The following is a 20,945-nucleotide window of genomic DNA, read 5'->3' as shown; positions in this document are numbered from 1 at the left end:
AGGCCCAGGGCTGCTGTGCCCAGCACCAGCTCTCTCACCTGGTAGTGAGCCCAGCACGCTTCCCACATGCGCAGAGCCTCAGCCTCTGGGAATTCACGTTTAAAACACAGGAGGATCCAACGGTGACAGAAAAGCATCTGCAGACCATCCTCCCCCAAAGAAGAAAGGTGCTGGTAGAAGCGTGGGTGCATGAGCCGTAGCAGCTCTCGCAGGTACATCTGGAAAAGATGCTGAGAGCTGAGCCAACACCCTCACCCCACCCCTGCAGCCCCCATCACCCGCCAGCTCACGCAGCTGCCCAGGTCCTCTGCTCTCCCAACACCCTCCAGCTTTACAGCCTGTTTACTACAGCACAGCCAGCAGCAAGGCTGGGATCCAGCATAAAAGGCCAGAGCTCATAGGCCAGGGCAGGTATTTCATGGAGGGTGAAAAGAAAATCCCATGACAGCTACTTTGTGAGAAGAAAGGAGGGGAGAGGTGTGGGCTGGGGAAAGCAGCAGAGCCTGAAAAACCAGAGAAAAGGAAAAACATGGTTATCTCTGGCAATGTTTCATTTCAGTAGAGGCCAAGCAATATGGAAGTGATTTTGGAAAACCTGACTCTACAGGCACATTACAGCGTATAAATCTGTACATTAACTAACTGCATCTCACCAGCAGCCTCCTGAGGGGCTTCCACCACAAGGTTATCACTTTAAATTGGGGCCATCATGACCCCAATTGAGGATTTTTCTGGATCTTAACCAGAAAAAAATTGACATTCACACTAATATCTAAAAATTCCCCATTTTTAAACAAGATCACCTTATTTTAAGAAACTGTCAGATAATAAGGCTTTTAAGTTGGACATAGTTAAAAAAAAAAAATTAAGATCTTAAAAAAAAAACACAAAGAGGAGGGCTGCAGATCAATCAATGAGCCCTCATTGACTCTGAGAAGTGTAAAGAAAAAGCAAGTGGCACCCTAACTACATTTGATCATAAAAGATTCCTTGAATCAGCACCCTTTAGCACAGCCAGGGCAACTTGACTCTGACAATTTATTCACTATAACTGCCTCTGGCGTGCCCAAATCACTCAGGATTAATTTTATCCATCAGTATTTTGTGGCTTTGGAGTGTGATTTGGCATGCTGGAACCCGACAGGCCAGATTACTGCTTTGTGGCTTCTTCTAATCTGACTGGGGAGAGGAAAGGTAAAGACAAGAGTAACAGGAGCTCAGCATCCAGCCTCACCAGCTGCTTCTCCATGTCCTCATCCCGGGGTGAGCTGATGAAGATCGTGTTCTGCATCAGTCCTACAAAGCACCAGAAAGTATCCGACTCATCTAGGACCTCTGCCAGAAGTGGGGCAACCAGGTCTGACATTCCCTGAGAGTATCCAATTGTTGGGTTAAATACTGCATAGTTCAGCAAGATCCTCCTGGAGAAGAGATGCAAATGGAGAGGTGAGACACTGGGAGGGCACGTCAGGGCTGAGTGCAGTGCCCTTCCCCTTCCATCCCAGCTCCCACCACACAGGCTGAGCCAGGCAGTGTGCACAAGAGCCTCAGATCCCTCCTGCCACCTCAGAATGTAACCTGTAGTGGCACATGGAGGCCTGTGAACTTCTGAGCATCATGTGGTGGATATGGTTTAGGGGAGAACTTTCTAGAGTAGGGATGATGGTTGGATTTGGTGATCCCAAGGGTCTTTTCCAACCTGAATGGTTCTATGATTCTATGATTCTATGTTGCATCCCACAGAATCTCTTGTTGCATCCCACAGAATCTCCTGTTTCCTGTGGAGGCAGGGAAGTGAGGTGGTGGGAGCAGGGTGATTGTATCAAGAAGTCCGTGGCCACAGCAGCAGTGAGAGAACTGTGGGAGAAGTGCTTGTTTCTGCACCACATGCACGGTGCGTTTCAGCATTGCCAACATAGGGACCTAGGCAGCCTGGGCCAGGGGGGCTCCCCACATTTCCTATACATGTTATTTGGGACACTAGAATCAGACACTTCACCTCATAGTTTCCACGTTTGGGTTGTCCTCCCCTCGAAAGAACTGGTTGCTGCGGTCAGTCCTCACCACGTCCTTATCCACCGTGAACTGCACATTACGCCAAAACTCCTTCTGCTCCTCTGGAGTCATCGAAAGCCTGGAATTGAGCAGCAGGAGCACGTTGCCAAGAGAGGAATATGATTGCTACAAGGAACAAGAAAACTTATATCTGGTTTAGTTTTCCAAGAAAAACTTCTCCTGTACAGAGTGTTCTCATCACCTGAAAAGAGAGAAGCGTGTCTGTGCAGAGCAGCAGATCTGTCCCAAGGGATAACTGGAGGGAGGCTCCTGGGTTATGAACGGGATGACACGATGTGTTTTCTGTGATAACTCCACCTCAGAAGCAGCTGGACTCAGCTCTCCACTGATCCTTGCAGGTGGCACACAAGAACTCACTGCTCTGTTTTGATTGTCTCCTAATTAATAATACTACTGTTCCTCTCCAGCTTACATGTACCCACAACTAGTTTATAACTTCAGTTCTTGCAGTAAGAACATCCTTGAATTAGATAGCACTTACTCTTCCATGTTTTTAGATCCAGACATATTGATAAAGAAAGATAAGATTCCATTTTCACCTACAGTGCTCTAAACCAAGAATTCCAAGCTTGTAGTCTTGCCAGTGAGTCAAGCTTCCCTATGTGGTACTGATGGGCCCATTTCAAGAACCCCAGTAAGGCAATATTTGAGCTACAGGGTATTAGCTCCAGACCTTCAAGAGGTCAGCTGTACCTAGTCCACCTCCTTTACTATCCCTCTCACTTAACTCCAATCAGCTTCTCCTGAAGGGAAGGAGGCAGAGACTCCACCCATCACCAGTGGTACTGCTGCGACATCAGGCTGAGCAGAGATGAGCAGCAGAGGACAAAGATGGTCTGTTACCTTTTCTCCTGGATCTCAAAGTACTCCTTCCGCTTCTGCAGTCTCAGGGCCTCCCTCTCTTCAGAGGTGGACTCGTAGCTGTAGTAGTGCAGCAGGAAGGGCCACACCTCCCCACGGATGGAAATATCAATCCCACCAAAGAAAATGGCCTGGAAGAAGGAGCAAAAGTTACAACCGGTACAGTTGTAACATTCCCAAGGCCAGCAACAAGAAATTGCCTGCTACTATGCTTTGGTGGCTTTGCAGCTCTTTCCTGACAAGTGAAGCCTTGATTCAAGCTCCTGCAATTTGCACATGTTTAGAGGGAAAGTGCTGGCCTTCTATTCCCAGACGAGACACAAATCGGGCTCATTTCAATGTCAATAACCCCCCCTGGAGAGGCTCTATGATTAACGTGTCGTTCTCATGTCACGGCTTAATCCCCAATCTTGGAGACACTGCATTTCACTGCAAACTTCTCTCTCAGGACCTGGACTCAGTGCTCCCCCGCAGGCCCTGCATTATTTCATACAGTCACCTCAGGATTTCTTTCTTTGATTTGCTCACACTGCATTTTGCAAACACGTCCAGCACTGGACACTTTACTAATTCCAACAGGCAGCAGAGGCTAGACAGCTCAACCCCCTGGGCCAGAGAGATGCTCTGCCACCCTGCCAGCAGCAGGCTCCTCTGCAGCCCCACACACTACACACCAGGCTTTATACTCGGCAACGCCCAGATCTTGTCCCCGGCACGAAATAAACCTCTTGCAGCTTCCAGCCAGGGACTCGCCCTTCTCGGCAGGAGAGGCCGCACGGAACGCGCCGCAGCTCCTCACCTTCTGCAGCTTGTACTCCTCCTCCACCTGCCCGGCTTCGTTCAGGTGGTGGAGCCAGGCAGACACATCGAGACGCCTGTAGGTGTCCTCCTCCGGGTGGGTTTCCGAGGAGGGCAGCTTGGGCCGGCGGATGGAGAACTGCATACAGGTCTTCTCATCAGCGAGGTGCTGAACGGGGGAAAACAAAACACAAACCGGAGGCGGGAGCCAGAGGCAGCAGCAAAGTGTGGAACCCAGCAACTCTCAGAGCAGGAAAACCTTTTTTGCATGGTTCATGTAGGATTAAGAACTGGAGTGCTGCACCTGGGGAGGCTGTTGTTTGGGTTTTTTATTTAATTCCAACCATTACAATAGCAAGAGTGATCAGAATAATTAAAAATCTGAGTACCACAAAACAGCTTCATCTTAAAAAAAAAAATTAAAAAATTGTTTCCATTCCTCCCCCAATCTTATCCCTGACCTGAAACTGAATTAATGCTGCTTACAGCAAAACTTCACCCTGCCAGGAATGCCTGCAATAAATTACATATGATTGGCCATATACAAAGGGATTGCTGTTAGGCAAGCAGGGAACTGCACTGCCAGGCTCTCTAAGGGCACTCATGATCCCAGTGCAAGACTGCAGCTGACATTTAATTTAAAAATCAAAGGTTGTTCAATGCAAAAAGGGAGCCCATGCGACCATAATAAGAAAAGCAGCAGGGGGCTCTGTGGAAAGGATGGAAATTTAAAAATCACTGTTTCTAATAAGCACATACAGTATCTTAAACAGATAATTAAAGAGCTCTTATCACATTTGTATGTAGATTGAACAAAATATGGCAAGGGGCCTTGTCAAAACACTCTCCAGTGCAATGTGCTGCGCTTCACAAAACGGATGAAAGACTCGGACAGAATTTCAGACCCACCACTGCAGATCTCCCAGCCACCTGACATGCCTAAAGCAGAGTGCTGACCTGTCGGGTTGCCATGCCTAGCAAAAGAACCACCTAAGCAAGTCTTCTGAATTTTCTTCCCCCATATTCTGCAGGCAGCACAGGAACAGATGAGGATAAGCAAGTACAACAGAGACCTTGCATCCAACTAACTCACAGTTGTGTCCAGAGCAAGACCCAACACATTGTAGCTTTCTGCCTGACTTGGTGAGGTGAACTCGGCTTCCTTTCTCCAACACACTCCCCTGGCTAACAACCTCAGTGTGAAACGTCTGCTGGAAAAAACCCTCTTTGCCCTATGAATCTTGCTCAGGTACCTGGTCCTTGAGATGGGTCTCCGTGCAGTACTTCCATTGCTGAAACACCTCAGACAGTTTATCCAGGCCACCATGGTGAAAGTGGAAGATCTTGTACTGGCTCTCCCTGCTCGCGACAACCAGCTGTCCACAGGTGCAGGCCTCATCACTGCGGGACAAAACAGCAGGGGAACAACCTGTGTTCACTGCCCAGGATAACCAGGGGCCCAGGGAAAGGGAACATCACAGGAGGGAGAGTGGAAAGCAAATTACCAAGACATGTAGCATCAAGTTGCCCCTTAACACAGGGCAGAGAAGTAATTTTGCAGCTCTGGGATTTTATGATCATTATGGGTCCCTTCCAACTTGAGATATTCTATGACTCTATGGCATGGCCATAGTGGCCATTTTCCCCAAGAAGCTCCACTGGTGCCTGGTAACAGCACTCTGTAATCCTTCCATCACATGAAGGAATTAAATACTGTCTTCCCTGGAGAACCAAAACCCAAGAAGTCTGCCCCAGCAACACCAAGGCAATACACAAAGTCAGCTCCTAGGGATAAGCAGACTTGGTTGGACACAGCACTGTCTGAAGAAGCAGGGACTGAGAGCCAAAAGAAGGAGTACATTTTTTTAGTCACTTTTGTATGAATTTGAAATATAACTGAATAGGCTAAGAGCAGTAAGATCCCAGAGCAGCTCCATGGAGAGGCAGGCAACGGAGAAGATACCATAAAGAGATGTTTTTCACACCTCCAGGTTTTTTTAAACGTTGGTGAGTCAGCTAAGAAAAAAAAAACCCTTCTAGGCCCCATAAGTGCAATTCAGAGGCTCTCCTGGGGAAGGCTGACACTTGCTTTCCTGGACACAACCATTAGGGAAAGACTTCCAAGGAGGACTGCAGAAGCCACCTGCCTCCAGAGCCTGGTGTGCACTGACCCAGAGCACAAATATCTGCCACAATAATTACCTGAAGAAGAGGCGAAGGGACCTCATTTGTCCCAGGTCCACTCGAAAGACACCACAGACCTGCTCGAGGGCAAATACTCTCTGCTGTTCATCCCATCTGGTGCTCTGCGTTTGCCCATTACTCTCCTGAAACTGGGCACTGGTGTCGAGGCTGGAGGCCGAGCTGGTGGAGCAGGTCATGCCATTGTCACACGTGTCCCTGCAGAGAGGGGCATGGAAAAAGAAAGCCCGACATGACATCAGCTGAAGAAGACTGCAGTTACATGCAATAACCACAGAAGGACCAAGTTAAATATCCTTTGACAGGACTCTGAAATTGGAACTCGGTGTAGGTCTAAGGAGTCAATAACCCACACAGAAAATAAATTATTTTATTTAAGTTAACCCCCTACTATCCCAACAAACGATCCTAAACTGCACACAGAACTGAGGAAAGCCAAAAGCATTCAACAGAACATTAACTTTTGAAGGAGGCAAAATGAAGAAGCCCAGTGCGGGAGCGGCCCAGACTGCTCCGAGGAAGGGCCTGTCCCCTGCTCCTCCACTGCAGCACAGGCACCTGCCTGCCCTCCTGCCCACCCCACAGAGCCCTAAGTTGCAGGACCCCTGCCAACCATCATGGGATTGATGGCCTCTGGGGATGGAAAACACTGGGCCATTGTGAAAAACCATGGCTGCAGAAGTGCAGCAGCCCCAGCAGCACTCAGGGAAGAACTTCCAAAGGAAGGGACTTGCCTCACAGCTCAAGCAACCCCCTCAGCACACAGCCCAGCTGGGGACAGGAGTGAGCACATTCCAACAGCACCACAGAGCAGGGATCTCCTCTGGCAAATTCCCTCTGCCACCACTGAGATCTAAAGACATTTCTCCTGAACTTGAGCTTCCCATTATGCCTTTCCAAGTGGACCTGATGAGCCTGGACTCGTGTACAAACTTCAGACAAATGGTTTCCACTTGCAAACGTGAAACTTTGGAGAGTTAAGGAGAAGGAAATTACACATGAGCTCTTTAACCCACCACAAAGCAGAGAAGGTGAATCCAACCATTTCCCAGTACACCAGGAGCTCACTGGGCCCCAGATACTTATCTTTAGGAGTAAACTGAGTTTAGATTCAAAAACCCCACATGCCTGCCACCAGCCCCAATCCCAAAAGCAGAATATCACTGCTTTGAGAATTAAGGGAATCTGAAACTGTGACCCCTTGATTCTTAAAAAGGCCAATACATGTGAACAATCTCAGTGCAGGCCCTGAATGGGCTCTGCTGTGAAATCAGGGCTTGCGAAACAAGGCGAGTGGCAGGTATAAAGCCAGCCCCCTGCAATGCCACTTTATGCAATGTTTTCTAATCCGCTTATCTAACAATGTAGGCACTGAACGCTGAAAATCACACCCTCAGCATGCATCTGCAGCACACCACATCAGTATGCTTTCCAAGCCTGGCTGCAGTGCCTCTTCCACAGGGATGAGCCTTATTTACAGCATCTAGCCATGGTTCAGGTCATTGCATTCCAATGCACAGGTCCCTGGACATCCCTGTTGGTTGTGGGTTATATTTTGAACCGAGCCCTCGCGAGCCGCCCGGTTCACATGTAGGACTGAGAACCTTGACGCCCACACGCATGGGAAATAAATCCCCTCTTGAGTTCTGCAGCATTATGTAGATGAGACAAAGTATTTCACTTTCAGCTAGAAGAGCCCCTTTGCTGCTCTGCTCACCAAGGTCTGCTGCTCCATGTTTCTGAAAGAAACCATTGAAGCAAAACTCACACTCGAGCCATTTGGAGGCTGAGGTGGTGGCCATGACCTGGCAGTAGCACCATGTGAGCAGGGACCTGACCATGGACCCCAACTCACTCAGAGAGGAACAGCAGCAGTTCTGCTGGGGTAGACACCAGGACACTTCCAGTCCCACAAGCACAGCTACACCCCATCATAGGAACCTGGTGAGTTTTTCCATGAAAATTGTACTGCCCTTTCTGAAAAATCAAGAGTTACTTTCTGATAGAGCTGCAAAGTAGAGCACTCTCCTGCAGCATTCAGTATCTCATCTTAATGCAGAAGCAACAGGAGTCCTGCTACAAGACACTTGTGCTGGACTGCTTGCTAGAAGCATCTGGTATTTATGGAGCAACACTTCATAACAGCCACAGCTGGTTACACAGGATTTTCCTGGAAGAGATGACTCAAACCAGCTCAAAGACTAAGCAGAGGCAACCAATTTACTAAAACTCTTGCAAAGATGAACTGGTCTGTACAACAAAGGACTGGAAGACAGGTTGGCTGTGAGGATCATCATCACAGTGGCCAACGTGCCCATTCTTCAAGAGCATCATCTCAAAAGGCCAGTGAGCAGAGAGACAACTGCCAAGAGAGGAGTTACCAGCAGAGCTGGGCAGGCTTGCTTGGGTCCCAGGAATCATGTGGGTCCTCAGTATCAAATGCTACTGCAGCTGTAGCTCCTGCTACATCACCAAAATCTGCTTCAGATAGGCAAGTAGCTACCAGGAAACTCAAAGGCTGGAGAGCCCAGACACAAAGATTGTATTTCTTGAAGATGTGCTTCTTCAAGACAAATGTTTACAGTTCCCATTAGCCACTAATTCCCAGCTCGCACACAAGCCAGCACGTGGAAGCTGGAGCAACGTGCATCACTGGAGGCACCCTCTCTGGACAGCAAAAAGCCAGGGAGGGAGCACAGTGCCTCGGAGTGTGCAGCCCAGGGAAATCCCAACTTTCTCACTGATGGAGCTGAAATCTGAAAGAGGCATCTGTGCACCCCATGCCCTTCAGAGAGGCTGATCAACACACGCATTCATACTCAGCACAGATGCACCACCTCATACACTGGTGTGTACTTAGTCACTGTGGAAAATCTCACTGTGTTTAAAATTACTTTTTCCTGTATATATTGACTAAAAAAAATGGGAAAGATTCTAACCTGTTGGACTACTTAAAAAAATAATTTTAATATTGAGATCATTCTGTACTTCAGTACCAACAAGTAGTGCGATCAATGCTAATTTTGTGGATTTTGGATAGTCCTCTGAATATGCATGCAAGGTACACAGTTGCAAAGGAAGAATTCTCCAACTTACTATTTATCAAAATCAGACTGCTCTATCTGTTGGATGAGGGATTTATACCAGAGTGCCCTGCAGAAGCAGGGAGCTGAAGCGTTGCAAGGCAAATAGCTGGAGGAACATTCCAGAGAGACTTTGGGTTGCTGGATCCAGGAAAAACAAAGCACCAGCTAGTATACAGCACTGCTCAGCAAAACAAGTGAACAAGTGCAATGGTCCATGGGAATAAAAGGGACAGGGAAAAGAAAAATAAGAAGGATTAGCAAGACCTGCAGCAGGAAACCCACAAACATACTAATGATTCCACTTGAGCCTTTTCCCCCCACTGAAGTCCCATTACTCTTTTGTCTCAAAATATATCTCTTTCTTGCTGGTGAGCCAGACCAGGTGGGGATGTGCTTCTCCACTCAACAATCAACTGCAGCAATCAACCATATCTGCATTCCTCAAGGTTTTGTAGCTCCTCAGAGAGCAAATGCTGGTGTAAAGCAGCCCCTGTTCCCTCCCACCGCACGGGAACTCTCTCACACCCGCTCCAGGAGGTTCGGCCACGCTCCACAAGGGAGACTTGGCTATGCTGAGATGTAGCAATGGGACCTGACTTATTGTTTGGTCAAAGCATTCATACACACCTAAAACATAAAGAGAGATAAAACCAATTATTATTTCTATTATAGAGCCAGGGTAGAGCCCTGCACCAATTACGTGGGAAGATTATTTCAGCAGCAAAGATCTAATAACTCATTTTACAACACGATGTGACAAATGTGATTATAAGAGAGAAAGGGGCTGAAGATTATAGCCATGATGTGGCAGTCACCTAAGCTGCCAGCGTGCACCACCCGATTCTCAGTAAGCCTCCTGCAAGAGCCAAACCCTCCTCTGTTGGCTCTCCATCACCACTCTACTGAAGCACACCTTTGCTGGTACCAGCTCTCCTTAAAGCCTGAGCTGCTCCTGCACACTGGCTTCTGAAGCATCATTTACAGACAATAAGTATCATCATAAAGTATGAGCATCCATGTAATGGGAATTACATGGCACTTTTCCTTTCCAGGGGTTAGCATTTCTCTCTTTTTCTACTGGTCCCCACAGGCACTGACCATCTAGGTTCCTCTTCTTTCCATCAAGGTGAAATAGCTCATGGCAGCATCATCTGCCTCCAACATCTAAGACAGCTTCAAATACATAACCCATCAATACAATTCAAAGCTGTCCCGTAATGCCTAAAAATTGAGCATAGTGACTGTACAAAGTGAGGTAATACCAGGCAGCTGGAATCCACATCTATTGTTCTGACTAAAACAAGTGACCTTGGCAACATACATGTATTATGAATTGTGAAACATGCTGACTTCAGTGACATATAAAAGATGTACAAAAGAAAACAGATTGGTAATTTGGGATTCAAAAAGGTTGGTTAAAATATTTCTGGTTGTTCCTGCTGGACAGCAGGGACATCCCAGAGGAACATGGCCACACAGAGCCAGACAGCAAACTGAAATGCTGCAGTCACACCAGCAGCTCACATCTGATCAGCTCAGAGGAGTAACTAGGTTAAGAATCGTGTTAAATTCACCCTTTGGCTGAAAATATTTGGAGCTTGAAGTTCCTTTGCCTCAGCCTGAACACAATTGATTTATACTGACCTCAGTGAATAGGGAGGAAGGTGTTAAGATAGTCTGGGTGAGAGCCTAACCAGAATTTCTGAAATTAAATGCCAAACCATCCTCACATGGAAGTGCATCTCTACATCTGCAAACACACATGGAAACAAATCCAACTATTCTTCCTATTTGTGAGGGAAACCTGTGAAGAACTGCCCAGGACACCATGGTACAAAGTACACGAATATCAACGTGGACTTTCCAAAAGCTTGTTCCACAGGCTTCCCATTGATCTGTTTGCTTTCAAAACATAAATTTCCCCGCATTGAACTGTACTAAATGCTATTTAGTAGCTAATTAACTTTCTGTGCTGAAAACTTCCTGTAATTGCACTTCTTTCACCTTTTTTAGCCTGTGTCCTCCAGGGAACTGGAGCTGTCCTACGGCATTTGTTCTGCTCATTTCTATCTCACAGGCACAAGTTCCTTCCTGACACCCAGCTGCCAATCACAGCCACAGAGGTCACTGGAGACCAAATTAGGAGCACTCTGCCTCTGACAAACTTGCTTTGCTTAGCTTGCCATAAGGGGAAAATAAAAGGTTATGAAAAATAATTGTATCCTTTCACGCTCGGCACCAGGAAGCAGGTTTAACAGCACTTCTAAAAGTCAGTGCATTATTGTTAGTCACTCTTTGTATTGTTGATGTTATTAACCATATTCAAAGAACAAGCTGTTTACATTTTAGAAGCCTGGAATCCCTCCCTTACCCTGTGCAGGAACGGAGCAGAACGTGGTTTGCGGCTATCAGCCATCTACACGCTGGCCACCTCACCAGTACATGCTGCAGGGAGGGTGGCAATTTCTACATCCACCCTCTGACCTTGGACTGTAACAGCAAGTTCACCATCAGGGACAGGGCTCAGAATTAGTATCAAGTCTGCCAACACCAGCCCGGCAAATAAAACATTTTAACACAACGAAACAAGGGACTCAAGGAAACCCGATTATGCAGCTTTGCCTTCTGATAGGCATAATTGATTTGTCCTTGAGAAATAAAGATCAAAACAATTTGTTATGCTTTCCGGGGCTACTGCAATCCCATTTCCAGCACCCTGAGTGATTTCCCAGAGCACACACAACTGCCCAGCATGGGTAGGACACGCAGCCTCTGCCGCTGCTGCTGGTCCATCATCCCCAAACCCTGGCGGACAAAAGCCAAGCCCTGGGCTGACCCACCTCTTGCCTGGTGCTCGGTGCTGCCTTCCTGCCCGCAGCTGAGCCAGAAGCCTCACTACAGTGGGGGCTTTGTTGCTCCTAACTCATTCCTCCAAGTCCTGGTGGCCTGAAGGGAAGCCGAGCAATTTTAGCCAGCAAGAAGGGACATTAGAAAAACAGCCCCGCTCACCTCCAAGGGGTTCCCCTCAACTGCTGTGAATGAAACTAGAAGGAAACCAAAATAAACTGAGAATTCTTGAGTTAATTATTTTGAATGTAAATGGGAAGGAAAAAAAATATCTGAAGTTTGTAGTGAATTAATGTGTTTTTTAATCTCTGTTACCCAATCGAAGTCTGGAATGTAGTCCACATATACCTTCAGTTCAAAGACAAGCAATCTGTTTTTCAGAGATGAGACTTCCAGACAGGTGTAGGCTGCCTAGGTCAAACCCAAGCAAGGTTTTTTTCTGTGACTTCTTGTTGCAGTGAGGTAGCAGGGGCAGAATTAGCAGTTCAATGCTTATGAATAAAATACACATAACTCCCGAGAAGCCAAACACAACAAATCATTTAGAGCCCAAACATTTGCTGCTCAATGATGCAAATGTTACCTTCATTTGAAGGAAGGAAAATATTCCAAAAGCTGAATGGCAGATTTTTACAATCCATACGGAGAAGGGGCACCTCATGCCCAGGCTTCAGCTCATTAATAAATCAGTCGAAATGCAACACTTAAAAAAAAATAAAATTCCTTAGATGGAAAAAATGATTTCTCAGCAAAGCTCAAAAAATAATGTTTGCTTTTCAGGCTATTCCAGACTGGAAAAGGGGACCTTTCTTAACAGTGTTTATTTTATATTTAAAATCAATGGATTATTTTGCTTTTTTTTCTTTCAGTTTTATCCATGCAAAAAAAAAATTTCTACACTAATTATGCTAATTACAATCAAGCCTTCAAACCCCTGGTCCCTTGAAAGCCCTGAAGATTACCTTTGTTCTTATATTCTTGGCTCTAAGCAATGAATTGGGAATTTCAGGGGGACTTTTTACTGACAGACAAAGTTAACCAACTCCCTGGACTCCGCGCTGCTGCTGACCCGGTATTAGCAGAGCCAACACCACCCAGAGAGAATTTCACTGTTTCCACAATACAATGCGGATTTCCCAAGGGGGAAGCTTTCTGCAAGTAGCAGAAAAGGGAGAGGAAAAAGGAGAGCTGACTAAAAGCATGTTTTAGAGTTACTGTAAATGCTTAATGCTGTTATAATTGCGAGGACCGAGCCAAGAAGACAGACCGTGCAGATTTATTTGCATATACTGTTGTACTTTTAGAGGGGACATGCTCTTTATTTTGATCCAGTTAACACAATTCTTCCCTCACAAAGCTGTGGATACCTGCCAGCACCATTTATCTCCACTCCCAATTAGGATTTCTGGGCGTTACGATCGTATAAATAAGGAACAGAAGAAATGCAAGAATATCCTGGGAAAAGGCACTTCATTGTGATGCCTCCCAGAGAACACAGCCCCTGCTGTACTGCAGCCTTGCTTGGGCAGCCAGGACAGTTGGTCACGCTCGCCTTATCATAGAATCATGGAATTATTTTGGCTGGAAAAGACCTTTAAGATCATCCAGCCCAACCCTTCCCCAGCCCTGCCCAGGCCACCCCTGCCCCACGTCCCTCAGCACCATCTCCAGGGCTTGGAAACCCCTCCAGGGATGGGGACTCCCCCCCTGCCCTGGGCAGCCTGGGCCAGGCCCTGACAACCCTTTTGGGAAATAAATTGTTCCCAAGATCCAATCTAAACCTCTCCTGGTGCAACTTACGGCTGTTTCCTCTTGTCCTGTCGCTTATTCCTTGAGAGAAGCGACGGATCCCCCTGGCCCCAACCTGCTCCCAGGCCGCTGCAGCGCGGGAAGGTCGCCCCTCAGCCTCCTGCTCTCCAGGCCGGACCCCCCCGTCCCCTCAGCCTTCCCTCCAGCCCCCCTGCCCAAGCAGGAGAGCAGCCCCGCACTCCCTCGGACACTCTGTCTCCCAAGGACAAGCCCACGCTGTCATCTTTTGTAAATAATTCCGTTTCGTTGCAATTACACCAAAGAACGCTGGTGTGGACCCACCACCCTCCAGCCCCGTCGCTCGCCCCGGCCGGGCGGGGTGAGGGGGGCCGAGCGACGGGATCGGGGGTAACCGGGCTGGGCGGGAAGGGAGCGAGCGGGAAGGGGGGGGTGGGCAGCGGAGCTGGGGGCACCGGGCGGGAACGGGCAGCGCCGCTGGGCAGAGCCCGCCCTCTGGTGGCCGAACCGCGCCAGCCCCACGGCCCGGCCCCGCCGCCCCGGCCCGGCGGCGCCGCAGGACCCTCCCGGTCCTCCTAAGCGAACCCCAAGAACGCCGGGCACCCCGGAGAGCCAGGGCGGGGGGACAAAACGGCTCCTCTCCGTTGCTCCATCGCTCCCGCTGGATCTCCTCCTTAGGCCTCCCCTGCTCCCCTCACTGTTCCTCCCCTGAAAACCCCCCAATAAAGAGCTTTTCCATCCCGCCAGCTGCGACTCCTGATCTCGAGTTCGCTGCCACTGTTTTCTTCCAAAGAAATCTGGAAGCGAACCAACGGAGGGGAAAAAACAAACCTGCTATAATTAATGTTCTTGCTGTTCAAATATTTATATAAAGCAAGATAGAGCCGTATGCCTCCGCAGTCTCTTGGATCTGTCCAACCTTCTCAGCTTTGCAGCCGGTAACAACTTGAATTGATTACACAGCATCGCTGACAGCAAACGGCTGAGGCCAGCTCCTCTTCCCCAGCTCCGTGCAGACCACCTCCAAGTACTGCCTCAGGTGAAGCTTATATCTACCCCAGGACTCAAAGAGAAGGGGAAAAGGACTCTCCTTCTAATGGGAAAAGGATTTGGGGATATTTTTTTTTTCCTGGGCGTGGGTTTGGGTACAAATGGAATTGGTGTTTTGGTGTCTTGCATCACCAATTACACTGGTTCACAAAAAGTCCTGGGGAATTGGAACCTGAGCCAGAAGCATCCTGTGCACACATCCCCAAGGCTGAAGCCATCAAAAGCAGGACAGTATGACACAAGATGCTGAAAGAAGTTACAGGAGATTTGGAAGTCTGTGACCAATTCCCCTGGTTCTAAGAATATAATAACTTCTGTTACAACAGCAATGAATTCTCAACCTCTTGCTAACTCCAGAGCTCCTGCCAGTTCACATTAATTTCAGCTCATTTCCCCTATAATTTTGCCTCCTGTTTATTCTGCAGAGGTCTGAGCAGCACTGAGCCTTTCAGGTGAGCTGCCAAAACAACATGATGCAACCCCGTACGCTCTGTTACCACCCGCTCCCGCAGCTGCTGCCACCCTCCGCTCCACTGCGCCTCCGCTCCCTCCTGAGGAGGTAATTTACTGATTAGCTCCCTGGGAAGAGGCTTAACAACAGGATGTGCAACACATCTGTAAAAATTGCATCAACTGCGACACCAAAGGAGTCCTTCCTTGTGTTGTGTGCTTTGCCTGGACTGTAATAGTTGTGCTACGTGAATTCATGTCTGCTGAAGAACACGGAGCTGTACCATTGTTTAGCTCCACTATGAGAATGTTCCATTATTTTTCTTACTGGCTGCTGAAACTATCACCCTCTTAGGAAAAACGTTTCCTTCTTGCATTGACATCCATGACCACACTGGCCACATGGCTTCTGCTTGGCCCTCCAGCAAGCACTGTGGAAGCTGGAGCTGGTGTCTGCTCCATCGTGCTGGCATGCTCTGGCTTCTGGCCAGGTGTTGCCCCAAGCTCCACTCGTATGATTCCAACACCCAGACTTCTCTGTCCAAATTCTCAGTGTATCGACCAACACCCCAACATGAAGTTAGTGAAGGAACTGATGCCAGCCTTTATTTGTCCTCTTCAGCATTTTGGTACAGTGCTAGTCAGGTAACACCAACGGCTGATTATTACAGAAGTGAAGAGCCTTTAGCAGCCCCACCACCCTTTGCTAGGGAGAGCTCCTCTTAATCAGAAATCACTCCAGCATGGCACAGAAAAAACTCCAAACCAAACTCCACTTACAGAGCACTAACTTATTGCGCGACCAACTGGTATAGATCTGATGTCATGGTCAGTTAAAATAACCCCAGAAGCCTGAGTTGAGAGACATGATATAGGTGTCAGATGGTATTTGATTGCCAGGATGTAACAAAAGGCTTTTAGTTTCACTTTGCTGATGGAGAAAATGGAAGCTGAGTAATTTGGCAGGGTGGCAGCAAGCCAGAGCTGGGTATTGAGTATGGTTGTCCTGAATTAGTGCCCTTCAGACCACAAGGCAAATGTTTCCTGACAGCAGACAACGGGAATAGGAGAAAGGAAAAGAATGGAATGGCTTTATTTCCAGTATCCCTCCTTGCCTACAGCAATACAGTCAGTTGCAAAGTCACCATCAACACGGGCATTTCTCACATTGGCTCACTCCCTGTAGGCACCATGAATGATGAGCAGAAAGAGGCCCCCAAAGATAACCACGACACAGAGCCTGAGAGAGCAAAGTCACCTTCCTACCAGAGGGGAGAGCACTGCACAGAAATGCCAGGCTTGTCCTGGTGACAGGACACTCCCCTAGCTCTCAGCCTGAGGAACTGTGCAAATGGGAGGAATGCATCGGTCGCTGCATGGGATCCCTGGCAGCCCTTCAAACTGAAAAGCAGTGAGGAGAAAACCCAACAAAACACAATGGATATGTTTTTCTTTCCTTATGTTCTACAAGGCAAATTGTTGACTTAAAATGACTGACTTCTTGTGCAACTCAAACATTTCCAAGCCTACGTCCCTTCCTCCTCTGGAGTTTGTTGGCTCCCTTCTGCCCAGGAGGCCATACCACCTTTCCAGATGATGCTTCAAGAGGGATATGTGAGTTGTGGTCTTGGTCATACAGGTACTTTGGCAAGGAGCTTGCTGAGCCCCTGATCTCATCTGATCCAAGTCTACACAGATGTCCTAATTCTTCCACAACGTCATGTTTTTCCATTTCTGACAACATCTAATTGCACAGAAAGGCAGCTGGACTGGAACCACCCATGCAAGGCATTGCTTCAGCTTCTGAAACAGCCACGGGGAGAAGCAGAATTCCCTGTATACACAGCTCCCCAGTGCAGAGGGAAATAACCAGAAACATGCGTTCCTCTTTGCAGGGAGGAGGTGGTGGTGACCCGGGGGTAGGGAGGGAAAAAGAGTTTAAACAATCTGCCAGCAGCACAAACTTTGTTCACACTCCAATTCTGGCTCCAACGGGAAGCAGCCAGCAGAAAATAACAAACAACAAAAATTAAGAAACAAGGAAGCTGTTCTCATGCTTGTACTGACTTCTGAAACAGCATCCCTCACCCCAAACATGCTGGGATGAATGCAGGAAAACAGGGAACACTTTTTTGACAAGACTTCTGAAAAGTTTCTATGTGAAATCTGACTCAAACGGTTTGTAAGACCCTGCAGATACCATGCAAGGGGGCTCTGTGGGGCAGAACAAATTGGCATAAAAAATGGACACAGTGGACAAAAGCCTTTCAAGTTTGAAATCCCAAACAATGAAAGGTCTGTTTTATTAATCTGCTGCAAATTATGAGTACTGCATACACTGTATGAGGCTTCCAGACTGGTGCCAGAGGAGTTAAAAAAGGAATAAAAAAATAAGAAGAGTCTACCAGAAGCAGCGTCTGAAAAGGCAGGCTGTGGGCGGCTGGAGCTGTCAGGGCTCAGGCGGGGAATGCCAGCAGAGGGCTCGCCCGAGCCACGGAACCGCCGCATGAACCCACAGGCGAGGCAGTGAAGACGCAATTAACTGCATTTCCTTCCTCCCCGACACTGCTCTGCTCAGAGCCTCCGTTGTGCACAACAGTTAAAGCACAAGGCTGCTGCAGCCTTGGACAGTCCCTGGGCTGATGGCCCAGGCCAAGGATGGGGACTGCCCCAGGATGAGCTCAATCCCTGGTTTTCAGCAGGTAGGATGCTACTCTGAACCTGCCCCTCTTCGAACCACTAAGGTGGGGACAATAACCTCAGGGTGTGCAGATGAACTGGGCCATCTTACCATTGGAACTCAAATATTGACAAAACATTTTCATTATACTTTACGTAAAAAAAAAAGTTTTTTAAAAAAATCCCTTAAACCCCCAAAACTTCACTTTTCCAGAGTGATCAAGACAGGACCAAACACACAGACTGTCAGTGCAGCTTCAAGGAAAAAAAAAAAATTACACACCTTAAACAAGCAGAGGATTTGGTGGTAGTGGATTTGGGGGTTTCCTGTTTTTTAAAGCCAAGGCCAAGAAATTTCTAAACCAACATTCTCTGGAAAGTGGCTGCAAGTGAAGTTTCAACCCCCAAGCAGCAGCCAGTGCTAGAGCACAGTCTGAATGGGATGAAATGCCAAGGAACCAGCTAAAGAAAGTCAGTTATTAGGAGTGAGATTTGTTAATTCAAAAGCCTCTCTAGATTTTTTCCAGGTGGGTTTCCTGACAATTGTGTAGTTTTCAAAATCTTCTACATTCCTATTAAGAGTTGTCAAAAAAGACTGTCAAGTATCATATTTAGAGGGCTAAAAAGGGACACTCAACCTGACACTGCTCAACAGTATCTGGAAGCCAAAGGCCCATCCTGGGCCTGATGTGCAATGCCCCACTGCAGCCAAGGGAGAGCTGGAGTGGGACAGGATGGGGCAGGACAGGATAGGACAGTCATGCTGGCCTGGCCCAGGCACTGCTCAAACCACTGCCCCCCCAGCTGCTGCAGAGCTCCAGCCCAGAAAACCCTGTGGGCTCACAGTAAATTGGAGGCACACTGCTAGGACACATATCAAAGGCAAAGCTGATAGGAAGTCTGAGATCACTGCATTGAAGTGTTTTAAATACCCAGAAAGAGTTGAATCAATTAGAATACCTCCTTCACAAACCTTACTGGCACTCTCTGGCCTTGAGAAGAACCCATGAAATAAAGAGGCAAAATCTCTCCAAATGTCAAGGCCTAACATGGTCTGTACGTTGCTGACGCACACAAAGAAGAACTAATTTTTCCTTATTTCAGACGTTTCAAAGTTGAGCTCTGTCCTTAAAATCAGCCCCATGGTCCTCCATGAGAGCAACACACCTGTCCCCCACTGAGATGGAAATGAGTGACACTGTGCAGACCAGAACAGCAGGAACATCATGGATCAATACAGCCTGTGATACAGGTATCCTGCAGCTCTATATTCCTTTGCTAAGGTGCCCTCTTTTCCCTGCATGGAGTTTATTGCAGATGCCATTGAGAAGGGCTGACATTTAGACATACCAGTGTTGACTAAAACATCCAGGTTAGACACATAAGAATTAATATTTATATGTCTTAAGTAGGACCATGTTCTGAACACCAGCAAAACAAGCTCATACATGCAGACTTCATGTCAACACAGTGCCTTGCAGAGGCACCCACGGCTCACAGGAAGTCAGACAGACACTTTGATGTGGCTCTCCATGAGAGGTAACTAGCACATCTCCTCAGCAGAACCAAACAGACCCACAAAAGACCTTTTTAATTTAGTAAGGTTGCTTCCAGAGCTCAAGCCAGTTCACCCAAAAGACTGTACATATACAGCCCTGAATGCTCAGGGCCAGAGTTCACTGGGCAGAACAGGACTGGTTGTGAAACCATTTCCTGTAGACTATGCAGGTGCCTGCAGTAAGGCTGAAACAAGACAGGATATCCAGCTCAATGCTACTGTGATGCTTCTGAATTTCCTTCAGCATCGCCACATGCAGCCAATGCCACCCCAGAAACCAGAGAAAAGGATGCACTCACCTGCTCTCATTATCCAGAAACACAGAGCTAGTGCTTTTCCCAAGAGCTTCACTAATGGGAGAGAGGCAGAAGGGGGAAGAGAAGGCATCAGAATCAGAGTCAAAAGTGCTGTCCCTGCTCACATCATCAGCGGACAGCTCCAAGGAGCCCTCGTCCTCCCCTGGCTCTGGCCTGCAGTCCAGACCTTCCTCTGTCCCCTCCAGTGACAGCTCCGACCTGTTCTGCTCCTCCTGAGAGCTGATTGTCGAGAGGATCCCTGAGTCACTGCGGGCAGGCAGGGGGGACCGGCGGGCGCCGTCGACCGCAGGGCAGCACTGGGGCAGCTTCTCCCCTTCCGAAGGGGGGGAGCTGATGTAAGCCACATCTTTCACCAGCTGGGACACAGTCAGGATGTCATCTCCTTTCAGGAGCACTGCCCCTCTCTGCTCGGTGGGGGAGGCCGGCCGGGCGATGCCAAAGCCCTGAGCGTGGCGGCCGCGCTTGCGGGGAGCTCTGCGGACGGGGGAGCTCTCGGGGGTGACGTAGCGCAGGGCTTCCTCGTCCTGCCTCTGGATACGGGAGTTGGGCACCCAGGCGAGGATCAGCGTGGTTCCCAGCAGCTCATCCTTCTCCATGTACAGACACAAGTAGCCTTCGGGAGAGCAAAGGAGCCATCGGTCACGACACAGCTTTGCCCTTAGGAAGCTGCGAAACTTGCCCTTCCCAGTCTCCCCCCCACTTCACCACCATTACTTATGGGCAAAACAAACCCTTCTATTTACCAGCATTCTGCTAAATGAATTGTGGAGAGTTCAGTATTTACAATTGATTTCAAGTCTGCATATGGCTTTTGAATAGTCTTAATTCCCTCCAGCCTAAGTGGACACAGAAATGACATGCAAATACTTCAAGTTCCTGGATGGGTTACTAAACGACAGTAAATTCTGAAATATGCTGCCACATGAAAAACTTCTGCTGTTTGTTAGTTAAACAATTGCAAGTGCCAGCTAAACATTTCTTTCTCAAGAATATTTACCTTAGTGTAGCTAAAGGGCTATAATTTTCATGGAAAGCAAACAGAAAACAGAGTATCACACATACAAGAAGGGAAGCGTGGGTCAGTGTTCACAGAATAATTGGTTTTGTGAAGCTAAGCCAGTAACCACAGCTCTATTTGATGACAACATGAAAGAACAGATGAGAGTAAAGGGACAGAGCAGTATTTATCTTTGTTGACTCCAGCACATGCAGTCACAATCAGGTTTTCTTTCTTTTCCCTTTACCAGTGGCTGT

General features: G+C 47.9%; 1 protein-coding gene across 4 annotated transcripts in view; it reads right to left on the bottom strand.

Moving 5' to 3' along the window:
• Positions 1 to 20,945, bottom strand: part of TBC1D16 (TBC1 domain family member 16) — a 31,297-nt gene that overhangs the window by 3,335 nt on the left and 7,017 nt on the right. For 3 of the 4 annotated variants that reach the window (XM_051635144.1, XM_051635146.1, XM_051635145.1), the window contains exons 3-10: positions 19,674 to 20,304; positions 5,938 to 6,135; positions 4,989 to 5,136; positions 3,737 to 3,904; positions 2,920 to 3,068; positions 2,000 to 2,134; positions 1,235 to 1,421; positions 39 to 218 (exon numbers count right to left, since the gene is read on the bottom strand). In XM_051635144.1, the coding sequence (XP_051491104.1) occupies positions 39 to 218; positions 1,235 to 1,421; positions 2,000 to 2,134; positions 2,920 to 3,068; positions 3,737 to 3,904; positions 4,989 to 5,136; positions 5,938 to 6,135; positions 19,674 to 20,304 (1,796 nt within the window). The remainder of the gene's footprint in view (positions 1 to 38; positions 219 to 1,234; positions 1,422 to 1,999; positions 2,135 to 2,919; positions 3,069 to 3,736; positions 3,905 to 4,988; positions 5,137 to 5,937; positions 6,136 to 19,673; positions 20,305 to 20,945) is intronic. The other variant, XM_051635147.1, reaches the window with a different exon arrangement.

Source organism: Apus apus, chromosome 17 (assembly GCF_020740795.1).
Source record: "Apus apus isolate bApuApu2 chromosome 17, bApuApu2.pri.cur, whole genome shotgun sequence".
NCBI classification, from domain to species: domain Eukaryota; kingdom Metazoa; phylum Chordata; class Aves; order Apodiformes; family Apodidae; genus Apus; species Apus apus.
Note: the sequence above shows the minus strand (reverse complement) of the source record. Positions and strands in the feature narration are given on the sequence as shown.